At 54.1% G+C, this 12,392-nt stretch overlaps 1 protein-coding gene across 7 annotated transcripts in view; it reads right to left on the bottom strand.

The window, feature by feature from the left end:
• The window catches only part of SUMF1 (sulfatase modifying factor 1), a 103,122-nt gene that overhangs the window by 81,757 nt on the left and 8,973 nt on the right, over nt 1–12,392 (bottom strand). For 6 of the 7 annotated variants that reach the window (XM_036266902.1, XM_036266900.1, XM_036266903.1 and 3 more), the window contains exons 2-3: nt 12,011–12,184; nt 9,107–9,181 (exon numbers count right to left, since the gene is read on the bottom strand). In XM_036266902.1, the coding sequence (XP_036122795.1) occupies nt 9,107–9,181; nt 12,011–12,184 (249 nt within the window). The remainder of the gene's footprint in view (nt 1–9,106; nt 9,182–12,010; nt 12,185–12,392) is intronic. The other variant, XM_036266901.1, reaches the window with a different exon arrangement.

Raw genomic sequence — 12,392 nt, 5'->3', positions numbered from 1 at the left:
AGGTCATCCTGGACCCACAAACTCAGCGTACCCCAAGCACTTTCTACCCCAAGATCCTGCTGTATTTTATTCACAGGCCACTGGCATAGTCCACTAAAGGTCACTTGTTTTGGAGTCTCTCACGAGGAGTCACACCTCCCTGAGGGCCAGGACTTGGCTCTGGCTCTGGCTGTCCAGGGCACACAGGACAAGACTGGCCCAAAGTCCTCCTGGAGACACTTTGTCTAATGCCCAGCGCGCCTGCTCCCGAGGCTCCATGTTTCCAGACCCTTCCCACCCGGCCGACCCTCCTCTGGACAAACACCAAGGTCCAGATAGGCTCTGAGTGGGGTGTCCTGCAGAGAGAGCGCCCGGCGTGTGGGTTCACGGCCTGTGGTGGGCAGGCCCTCCGGGGGGAGAGGGGCCACCCGCCTGCCCTGCCCGGCAGCTGCCCCTCCCCTCCGGGCCATGGCTGCCTCTTCTGTAAGAGGACGGCTCTGTGGGGTGACAAGTCCCATCCAAACTCTTCTTGCAGCTGGCTGTACCCCAGCAGGCCCCTGCTCCCCGGTTGGCTCCCCTCCAGGCCACGGCTGCCTCTTCCGTAAGAGGACGGCTCTGCGGGGTGACAAGTCCCATCCAAACTCTTCTTGCAGCTGGCTGTCCCCCGGCAGGCCCCTGCTCCCCGGTCTGGCTCGCCTCACCGCAGAGGTTCTCCACGCAAACGCCAACGTCTGGAGGTAGGGATGTCAGGATCGTTTTTATTTCTTCATCCAAGTCAGACCTCAGGAGACCCAAGACTCGAAACGAGACTCCAGGACACCTTGAACAGTGTTCAAGCCTGAGCCTCTGGGCCACAGGCCGGGCGCTCGCGGTCCTGGCCTCTCGGGTTCCCGCCCTGCCGGCTATCATGCTCTCTGCCTCCTGCGCACAGGGACTCCGGCCAGGAGGACAGCTCCTCTTTTCAGAAGCAGACACAGAATCCGCAGCGTGACCTGTTCCCTCCTTATCTTATCCAATCGGCCAGCCCCGGCCCGCCCTTCCCCAGCAACTCGCTCCCCAGGAACCCACCTCAACCCGATGGCCGGGCCAGTGTTCTCCTGCCAAGGGAAAGTGACTTTCCAACACGAGACGGGTCACCCCGGGTCTGAGCCCTGCAGCTCTCAAAACTAGATGCTCCAACGGATGGCGCCCAGCAGAGTCCTTTCGCTTCTGACAGGTATTTACTAGGTGGTCACGCAGAGCGGGACGCACACCCGCCCGCCGCAGAGCCCATCTGGTGACGAGGGAGGCCTCAGGTGAACACCAGCACCGAGCACTGCGAAGGGGTCAGCTCGCAGGACGGCACTGGCAGCCAGCACAACAAACAGGGGTCGTCTACATCCGGAATGTGGGCGACAGAGGGCACTTCAGCTTGACAGTGACCCACACCCTTCGCGCCAGCTGACAGGGCATTCGAGCCGACCACACGCAGTGGACGGCGGTGTCACAGCCGAGCACAGGCAGGCCCTCCGCCCACAGGCTGCCTGAGGTGACCCCAGCAGGAGCTCTTCCTCCTCACTGCACCCTGGCCAACCTGCAGCCCCGCCTCCTCGCCAGCGCCCCCAGCTCCTGCTCCCGTCCCTCCGAGCTCTGGTCTCCGTCTCGGCGCACTGCCTGGCACCCAGGTGCGGTGGTGTGGTACTCTCCGTCTTTCTCATAATCTTTAAACAGATGGTATATGTTTTCATTTTTGTTTCTCTAACATATTTGATATAAAATATTCATAAGTCAGGTAAAAACATGCACCTAAATCGGGCTCAGAGTCTACTATTGCATGCTCTGCCTGCGAGCAGCTGGGGGCCAGGGCGGTGTCTTTTGCCCGTGTTCTCGAGAGCACGGCACCTGCAAGGCAGTAGGGCACCTGGGAGCACAGTAGGGCACCTGCAAGGCAGTAGGGCACCTGGGAGCGCAGTAGGGCACCTGGGAGCACAGTAGAGCACCTGCAAGGCAGTAGGGCACCTGGGAGCGCAGTAGGGCACCTGCAAGGCAGTAGGGCACCTGGGAGCGCAGTAGGGCACCTGGGAGCACAGTAGGGCACCTGCAAGGCAGTAGGGCACCTGGGAGCGCAGTAGGGCACCTGCAAGGCAGTAGGGCACCTGCAAGGCAGTAGGGCACCTGGGAGCGCAGTAGGGCACCTGGGAGCACAGTAGGGCACCTGCAAGGCAGTAGGGCACCTGGGAGCGCAGTAGGGCACCTGGGAGCACAGTAGGGCACCTGCAAGGCAGTAGGGCACCTGGGAGCGCAGTAGGGCACCTGGGAGCGCAGTAGGGCACCTGGGAGCGCAGTAGGCCAGTGTGCTTGGAACATGGACCACATCTGAAGCGGAGAGCACATCTTCAAACAGAGGGAGTGGACTCATGTCCACCCCCAAAAGTCAGAGAACAGACCCAGGAGAGGGCAGACATCAAGGAGGCATGAACCCAAACAAAAGATGACACCTACAGAGCTGCAAAGACACAAGTGCCCAGCGTCCGTGGTGGCCCGCGTCCGTGGCGGCCCTCGTCACCACGCTGGAGCAGCCGATAGCTGAGAAACAGATGGAGCCACTCTGAGGTCCACTGCCAGATGAATGGACAGACACAGGTGGTGCTTAGAAACACTGGAATATTATTCAGCCCTAACAAGGAATGAAATTCTGACACACGCTACAATGTAACTGAACCTAGAGGACACCGGGCTGAGCAAAATACACCGACACAGAAGGACAATACCGTGTGACTACTTCTGCCAGGCACCTGCAATAAACAAGTCTGCAGGGACACAAAGTTACCAGGGGAGGGAGGGAGAATGAGGACTCGAGGTTTAAGGGGCAAAGCTTCTGTTTGGGATGGTAAGGAGTTCTGCAGGTGGAGGGTGGTGATGGTCACACCGCATTGGGAATGTCCTCAATGCCACTGAATCAATGATGGTTAGAATGGTAAATGCTGTGTTACACACATTTCCACCCCATACACACACACACACACACACACACACACACACACACATACCACTGATCTACTCCTCCCGCCAAGGACTTGGAGATAGTCTAACAGGATTTATTCCACAATAGCAGAGCCTTTCCTACAAAAGGGCAACGGTAAAGCAAAGGACATTTAACTCAATTTTCCATTGGACCCAGCACAGAGACAAGCACATTGGCAGAAGCCAGAGCAGCGACATTAACGACAAGAGACTGTACATGCTGGGTACTGTGCAGGTGTGCAGGTGCATGCTGGGCACTGTGCACGTGCGAGCTGAGCACTGCGCAGGTGTGCAAGTGCGTGCTGAGGACATTACTCTACTGGGTGGCATTATCATCCCTATAAGACATGGAGTAAACAAGTAAAACGCAAGTCACAGTGAAGAAATGATACCTGCAGCGCTGAGCCACACAGAAGGAACGAGTGAGCAGAGCTGCTAGACCAACACCGGCAGCAGTGAGACCAAACTCAGGGGCTGGGCCCGACCAGGTGGCCAGGTCGGCTGCCTTCAAAAAAAAAGGCACCATTCTCCAAAGAACGATAACAGAACCAAAGACTCGATACTGAAGGGAAAACAGAATGAATGGTGCCGACCCCGGATGACCCAGAGGGTCCAATTATCAGACGAAGACTTGAAAGCAGCTACTGTAATCATGAGCTACAGGTGAAGGGAGAGATAGGGTCCTCAGCACAGAAACACAAGCTATTTTAAAAAGATAACCTGAGAACTGCAAAATGCACTATCTGGAATAAAAATTCACTAGATGGGCTCAAGAGCAGAATGAACAGGGCCCTGAAGACTACCAGCAGAAAGTAGACAACAGAGGAGAGCAATCTCGCAGCAGTGACGTGACCTAGACGACATGCAGGACAAGCACAACAGCCTGGCCTCATCTGACAAAACCACGTGGGACAAACCCACTAAGGAAGTTCCCGGCCATCAGCTGTACCCCAGCTGCCGTCTCTGAGACCGGAGATGGCGGTTCCCGGCCAGGGCAGCCCTGTGGCGGCTCCTAGCAAAGGACTTCTTACACGAGCGTCAAAGCACAGAGCTCAGTAACTGAGGCTGAAACACAAGGGCGGGACGCCCAGCTGCTGCTGAAGATGCATGAACAACAGGTCTCACCAGAGGTTCCGGTATGTTTTAGAAAATAAAACTTTATTAAAAAAAAAAAACACAACTATAAAAAAATGAAACATGCTTTTTAGATGTTAAATATTATAAATACTACCCCTTCAAGAATAGAAGGTAAAATACCCTAAGACAAACAAAAACAACACAACTGAAAAGCTAGCCTTAACCCTCTCTACAATTTAGTAGCTGTACCTTTTAACACCCTTGTTTCAAACGGAGCATCCAAATAATAATCACGACTAAGTTAATTTCAGCAGGCACCTGTGCTGTTTTAAACCATTAAATACACTCAGTTTCAGATATTTTCACAAGCAAACTCAAAAAGTCAGCTCAATGTTTAAATGACTAAATGATGAAAACCCTTAACAAAGCAGGTATAGAGGGAAAATACCTCAACGTAATAAAGGCCATATATGACAGCTAACAGCATACTCAATTGGGAAAAGCTGGAAGCTTCTAAAATCAGAAACAAGACAAGGATGCCCACTATCACTTCTGTTCAACATAGTATTGGAAGTCCTAGACACAGTAATCAGACAAGAAAAATAAAGAAAAGGCATCCAGCCCTGGCCAGTTTGGCTCAGAGGTTAGAGCATCAGCTTGCGGTCCAGAGAGACCCAGGTTCAGTTCCCGCTAAGGGCACGTACCTCGGTTGCAGTTTGTCCCCTGCCCTGGTTGGTCGTGCAGGTCACGGCCACTCAATGTGTCCCTTTCACATCAATGTTTCTCTCTCTCTCTCTCTCTCTCTCTCTCTCTCTCTCTCCCTCCCTCCCACTCTATCTGAATAAAAAAATGGAAAAATGTCCTCGGGTGAGGATTAAAAAAAAAAAAGAAAGAAAAGGCATCCAAACTGGAAAGGAAAAAGTAAAACTGTTACTATTTGTAGATGACATGATACTACATATAGAAAATCCTAATGACTCCACCAAAAAACTATTAGAACTAACAAATTCAGTCAAGTTTCAGGATACAAAATAAATACACAGAAATTTATTGTGTTTCAATAACAAACCATCAGGAGAAATTAGGAAAATAATCTCAATTACAATTGCATCAAAAAGAATAAAATATCTAGAAATAAATTTAACCAAATAGGTAAAAGACCTGTACTCTAAAAACTATAAGACATAAAAGAAATAAAATGAGAGGATACAAATAAATGGAAGGATTAGAAGAATTAATATTGTTAAAATGTACTTACTACCTAAAGCAATATACAGATTCAATACACTCCCTATTAAAATACCAACGGCATTCTTCTCAGAACTAGAACAATAATCCTAAAATTTACATGGAACCACAAAAGACCCTGAATAGCCAAAGAAATCTTGAGGAAGAACAAAGTGGAAGGTATCAGAGCCACTGATATCAAACTGTACTACAAACTTACAATAATCAAAACAGTATGGTACTGGCATAAAAACAAGGATATAGACTAATGGAACAGAATAAAGAGCCACCCAGAAATAAACTCTCATCAAATGGTCAATTAATCTACAACAAAGGAAGCAAGAATACACAATGGGTTAGGACAGTCTCTTCAATGAATGGTGTTGGGAAAACTGTTACATACAAAAAGGAAAGAAAGAAAGAAACTGGGCCACTTTCTTACAACATATACAAAAATAAACTCAAATGGATGAAAAGACTTAAATGTAAGACCTGAAACCATAGAACTAGAAGAAAACACAGGCAGTAAATTCTGACATGGCTCTCAGCAATACCTATTTAGATGTCTCCTTGGGCGAGGACAGTAACAGAAAAAAATAGGAACTACATCAACTAAAAAGCTTTTTTGCCCAGCAAAGGAAACCATCAACAAAACAAAAGACAACCTACTGTATGGGAGAGAATATTCACAAATATCCAGAATATATAAGAAACTCATACAACTTAACACTAAAAAAAATGGGCAGAGCATCTGAACAGACATTTCTCCAAAGAAGACATACTCACGGTCAACAGACCTATGGAAAGATGATCAACATCACTAATCATCCGAGAAATGCAAACCAAAACCACGAGATGCCACTCACACCTGTCGAAATGGTGTCACTAAAAAGTCAACAAGTGACGAGCGTGGAGGCAGAGTGGGGGCGTCCTGTTGGTGGGAGTGTGAACTGGAACAGCCGCTGGGGAGAACAGAATGGAGGACCTCAAAAAATTAAAAATAGACCTGCCATACAACCCAGCAATGCCACTTCTAGGTATTTATCTGAAGAACACAGACAGCAATTGAAAAACATACATGCACCCCTGTGTTCACTGCTCATAATATACTTTTTAATCCACAAGTTCATAAAAATATTTTGTAAAATCGGGCGATTATACAAACCCACATTTGTGATAACACTGCACAGAACTAAATATACACAGACAGGAGTGAATACGTGTGAAACCACTGAACGCAGACAGCGATGAGTGTGACGCCTTAGCGGTCAACCTCCTGGCTGTGGAACTATTTTAGTTACACGAGATGCCACCACTGGAGGAAATGGGAAAAGGGACACAGGATCCCTCTGCATTATTTCTTAAACTACACGTGACTCTACAGTTGTCTTTAAATGTTTAATTAAAATACATTTCCCGGTCACTTTGGGAGGGTGCAGGGGCGGAACTCACCCTCTCAGAAGCTGGAGAACCACGCACGTGCTCTGCCTTTCCTGCGTGAACTACACCCACGACGCACAAAACAACAGGTGGACGGAGCCACCCCTTCACAAAAGAACCCCAATTAAAAACTGAAAACTCTGTACCAGCTATCAGTACCGTACAGCCCCCGTGGATGAGGGGTCCCGGCACGGGGCAGCCCGGGTGGCACCCGGAGAGGGAGGAGCAGACCCGAGGAGCCTGCTGGAGCAGAGCCAGGACCGGTCTCACCAGACGCTCGCGCAGCGTCAGGTCAGGCCTGAGTCCCGCCACCTGCCGGCAGGAGTCAGCAGCGAGCGGAGACAGGAGCCGCTCCGTGAGAGGAAAGGCAGCGAAAGTCAGACTGGGCAAGGCCACAGGCTCAAGGCCCTGGATTCTTCCCCAGGTAAAATGTGAGCAGGAAAACGGGGGAAGAGTATGCAACAGAAGGGAAATCTATAGATTAAGAGTCTTAAAGGACAAATTTCTTTTAAACAGGCAAGATTAAACTTTAGTAGTCTTGGGACACACAGCTGGTGGTGACACTACGTATAAAGAAATGCAGGGGGGCGTCTCGTTCAAAGGCAGCAGAGTGGCTACTTTGGGGACAGCACGGCAGTGACCAGGTTGTGACACATGGACGGGTACCTGGGCAGGTCGTGAAACTGCTTCCTAACTTAGGTGATGGTCACAAACAGGTTCGCCTTAGGGTAGCTCAGTGAGCCGAACACCTCTGCTTTCTGTGTTCATGTTTTATTTTATAATATAAGAGTGTTTTTTTAAAGGATAATTGATATCACTAGTGTAACATGTCATGAACATAATTACATCTATTTAAAATAATTACATAAAACATTAAATAGTACATGAGAGCGAATGCTGTAGACAGTTACATTTGAAACAATCACACGCAGTAAGCCAGCAGGAGCAGGTCGGCTCCCACGGGTGTGCGGGTGCGCGGGGTGCGCAGGGTGCGTGGGGTGCGCGGGGTGCGCGGCCTGTCTCCGGCTGGAGAGGAGACTAGCGAGGGCGCCAGGTCCCCAGGCCACGCCCGCACCCAAGGGGCCGTGCGCCTTGACTGGGCAGGGCTGGAAGCCACCTGAGGAGGGAAAGCTAAGTCAGGGCTGTCTTCTGCTTGGCCATGGACCACCTGGGCTCATCTGCCTCACCGAGTGGCACCGAGTGGGCCAGCTCGCGTCCTGAACGTCGGGGACACGGGGTTAGGACAGTCTCCCTCAGCTCACTCTCAGACCCCTGTTCCTTCCAACCCTTTCTAAACACGCTTAGACGGTCTGCTTTTCCATCGTGGGCATGAGAGCGAGTGGCCAGCACTACTCGGGACGAGCGGCTGGTTCACACCCTGGTCACGGCACCCGCCCGGCCCAGCCTCTGCGCCTGCCGGGCCTCGTGCCTCGAGGTTCTCGGGGACCAGAGGCCTCTTCTGGAAGGTGGACTACGAAGCAGGCGCAGGTGCGCCCACTGGGACTGGCCCCGACGAGGGCCCACCCCCGAGCCGCTGTGGTCGGCACAGGCCAACCCGACCTCAGAGCCTCACAACGGTGGCTCAGACTAGATTGCGGCGTGCACTTGTGCTGCATCAAGAGAGCGGTGACGTTCAGTGGCGCTCAGTCAGGTCTCTGCACACTTACCTAAAATGCACAGAGAAGTGGCCCAAGTCTCCTACAGGCGAGCTGAGAGCAAGCTGGGTCCCCCAGGCCCGCCCCATCCTGCTCAGCCCGCCTGAGAAAGAGCCTGGGCCCTGGGCGCCACAGAAAGACAGACAGGAGGGACACTGGGCACGAAACAAGTGGGGGACACGCTCCACCCTGTCCCCGCCCCGCCTTCTGCACTCCAGGCCTCTGTCCTGTGAACCCCCACATCCCAGCTCACCCACTCTCCTTCCCCGTTTGTGTCTCTCCTCCTCAGGACTCATGGAAACACACAGGCCCCCCAGGCCCCGGGCTCCGGCTCCCAGGAGGCTCCCGGACAGAGGTCTCGTGCACGACACTGCTCCGGGAGCTGGTCACAGAGGGAGCTCTCCCGCGGCAGCTGAGGACATCGGCGCAGAGCGGGGTTCACAAAGACACGTGAGCCCTCCTTCCAGAACACCTGTGAGGGACAGGGACCTAGAGCCCGCGAAGCCTGACGCAGAGACCCCGTGTGCCCCTCAGACACTCGGGAAGCCACAGCCGACACCATCCTGGGCTGGGCCACTTCCTCGAGCTAAAGTGCCCTGGGCCTGGGCCTGGGCCTGCTCTTCCAGGCCAACCTGCAGCAGAGGCGGCAGGGGCGGGGGCAGGGGCTTTCCACCAGGCCCTCCCTCGAGCGGCGGGGAGACGGAGAGGCCGTGAAGCTGACTCACCGCCTGCCGGATCCCAGTCTTCACCTGCTCGCTCAGCAGGCCTTCGAAGACGAAGGAGTCACCGAACCTCTCGGCCTGGGGAGAGGAAACCCAGGACAAGCTGTCAGTGCGTCCTCACGCTGTGAGCGACCCCGCCCACATAGACGGAAGCTCTCCCGTGACTTCCCAGGGCCGCGGCAATGACCCAGGAGCTCCTGGCTTCCCACCAAGCAGGCGACTGCCGCTCACAGCCAGCCCGCTCGGGCTCGTGGGGCTAAGGGCGCCTAGGAAGAGATCCGCCTCTGGGAACGAGAGGGTGCTGCTGACGGAGAGACACCCCAAGCATCGCAGACGACTCTGCAAGGTGACGTATCTCCACACGTGAGTCTCGTGATCGTGTCCTTGGGCCGCTCCCAGCACCCAGCCGAAAGCAGCACTCGGCACTGTTTGCCGACCTTCTGGTCCATGAAGGCGTCAGCTGCGCTGACAGACGTGAAGCACCAGACGGACATCTGTACTGCAATGCCTCCACTCAACACGGCCTCGGGCCTCAGCCCCTTCCCTGTGGGCACGCGAGGCGTTCTGCGGACACCCGCCCCGGCCCTGGGTCTCGGGGCCCCTCACGGCTGGTTCCCCCCGTTTCTGACGTCCTGCTCATCTCCTGAAGTACAGGGGCGCTGCCCCGCCCTGCTCTCCTCACTGCACCCCAGCCTCCCGGGCCTTGGGAAGGGCGCCCCGGCCAGCCTGCCACAGAGACGGGCTCCGGAGGTCTGGAGGTCTGCAGCTCCCGTGAGAACGCTCAGCCGCCGACCCTCAGACAGCCCGTCTGAGAGGCCGCACTGTGGGATGCACCCTGCGCCATGGGGCAACCCCAGTTTCATCACTTTAAGAAACACCAGTACACCAAACGGTTCCCACATCTCTACCTCCAGGCGAGGCCTGTCCTAGACATGAACTGCCTACTGGGCCCTGTATTCAGGCCTGCAAGTACCTCAGACCCCCTGCAAGTACCTCAGAGCCCCACCCCCCCGCATGGACCTCAGACCCCCTCCCGCGTGGAGCTCACCATCTTTTCTTCGCCCTGCTCCTCTTCCTGGCTCCGGGCCCCACCACGCCTACGTGCCTAAACAACACCCAACACCACCTGCCGAACACCTGCCCTGTGCCGGCTTTGGGCTAAATGACGGAGATACAAGGTCAACACTAGGCAGCCGTGGTCCCTACCCTTATAGTGCTTACATGGGGCACAAACATCAAGCCAAAAAAAAAAAAAAAAGGAAAGCAAGAAAATAATCACAACTTGGCTTGGCCTTGTGAGGCATAGAAGGGTGAGCAAAGGCTCCTTCCGGCGCCGTGAGCAGAGGAGCCCCTGTGGAAGGGACACGTGAGCCAGGATGACTCATGCGTGAGAAGCAGCAGCCCTGCACCAGGGAGAGAGGGCAGGGATTCCAGGGGGGACACGGGCCCCTGGGGAGAAGGGCCGTGCTCCCAGGAAAGCAGAGCAGTTAGAGGGGGAGCGAGGCGCAGGGACAGGAAACACTGTGAAGTGGCCAAAACAGGAAGCATTTAACCAGAACAGGCTTCTCAACCCTCCTCGTGTCCTGGACCCCTTTGGTGGCATGAGGCTTAAGGACCTCTTCTCACAATGAAATGAGTGAGGGTATGAAACAGAGTCACTATGGTTACAAAGAAAACAGTCCCGTCAAAATATGGACCAAACCAGCGTGTGCCATGATGATACACGTGCGCTCTGTGTTAATCATCAAATGAGCTCTAGTGGCAGGTCTCAGAATCATCATCACCTCTGAAGAGGGGAGGAAGCAAGCAAGTCCCGATGTCTGCAACACAATGAGACAAAGGTGTCTGGTTTCCGTTGGTGATGAAAACACAGGTCCTGGTATCACTAGGGCTGGGTGTCTGCTTCATAATGACAGGAAAAGTGACATTTCAGCGAGAGGGTAGAGAGATGCAGATGTCATTTCCCCTGACCGTGTTCCTGATGCCCTGACTCTGCGCGTCCAGTCTTCACCAAGAGGCCTAGTCCAAGCTTGTCCTTGGAAATCGTCTGCCTACTTACAGACCATTGAGGAACCTGACCTGAGGGCACCCTTAGGGAACAGAACAACGGGGCTCTGCTTACTACCAACAGGCACAAAACCACAACACTTCATCCTTTTTAGGAAATGCCCAAGAAAGGGGACGATGCGAGACCAATCTGCTGCTCTGCTTCAGCGTTCACTCTCGAGTGACTTTCTTAGTTACAAACAAAAACAAAAACAGATGTTTTGGGCCTGGGAAAAGAACAGAGTCCAGAAGCTGGGGCCAGGGTCCCTGGCGAGGGCACCTGGGAAACGCGCAGCCTGCAGAGCCGGGATGTGAGGCCCTCACGGAAACTCTCAGGCCCACGAGAGCTCTGTCCCCGTCAGGGCACAGCCACCTTCAGAACCTGGCTTCGTGGCTCAGAGACCACAGCACGCGGGTGGCCCTGCCTGCCCCCGGGCGCCGAGTCGCCGGGCACTGGGATACAACCAGGAAAATGCCCATCTGCCTTTCGCATCTGTCTCTTGGGAAACACGTCATGTTTCCGGAACAACCAGACTGTGATTTTCTGAGGGAACAGTGGCCCCACTTTACGTGCCACCTGTGGTCTCGAAGAGCCCGGGGGACGGTGCACTGCTGGGTGAGTTCCCACGACAGGCAGCACGGCGAAGGCACAGCCCCGGGCCCGGCTGCACTGCCCGCTCCCCACCAACCAGCCATGCGACGCGGCCGTCTTCTCCGAGCCTGTGTGCTACCCAACAAGCACCCGGCCCCACGGAGATGCCAGGACGAAGTGGGGGCTGCGCTGGAGGCAGGGGCTCAGCAAGGCCGGCGCACAGGACAGGTGGAGGAAGGGCAGCTGTCCCCCCCCCCGCAGCTCATCACCTCGGTCAGATAGCTGGTGGCGTTGACGAACTGCTCGAAGTCCGCGTTACTGACTTCATAGGCGTCCATGTAAAAGGCGTCCACGGTGACTCTCCTGGCGGGAGCCTCCCCATCCTGCTTGATCTGAGGGTCGTCCGTGCCCATTGTAAACACGCCGGCAGGAATGAGGACCATCTGCAGGGAGGGGAATGTGCCCAGCACACGGTGAACACCCAGGAGTCAGCAAACCCCACCCAGAAATCCCTGTCCCGTCAGTCAATCATCCCACACGCCAAAGGAACGGAAGGACCAGTCACAACAAGGGCAGACTCTTTGGAAAAGGGGTTTCCTTAGTCAAAGTCTGCATGATACAAATCGGGGTGCGCCGTGGGCATGGGCCTGC

This window comes from Molossus molossus, unplaced genomic scaffold (assembly GCF_014108415.1).
Source record: "Molossus molossus isolate mMolMol1 unplaced genomic scaffold, mMolMol1.p scaffold_m16_p_18, whole genome shotgun sequence".
In the NCBI taxonomy this organism is placed as follows: domain Eukaryota; kingdom Metazoa; phylum Chordata; class Mammalia; order Chiroptera; family Molossidae; genus Molossus; species Molossus molossus.
Note: the sequence above shows the minus strand (reverse complement) of the source record. Positions and strands in the feature narration are given on the sequence as shown.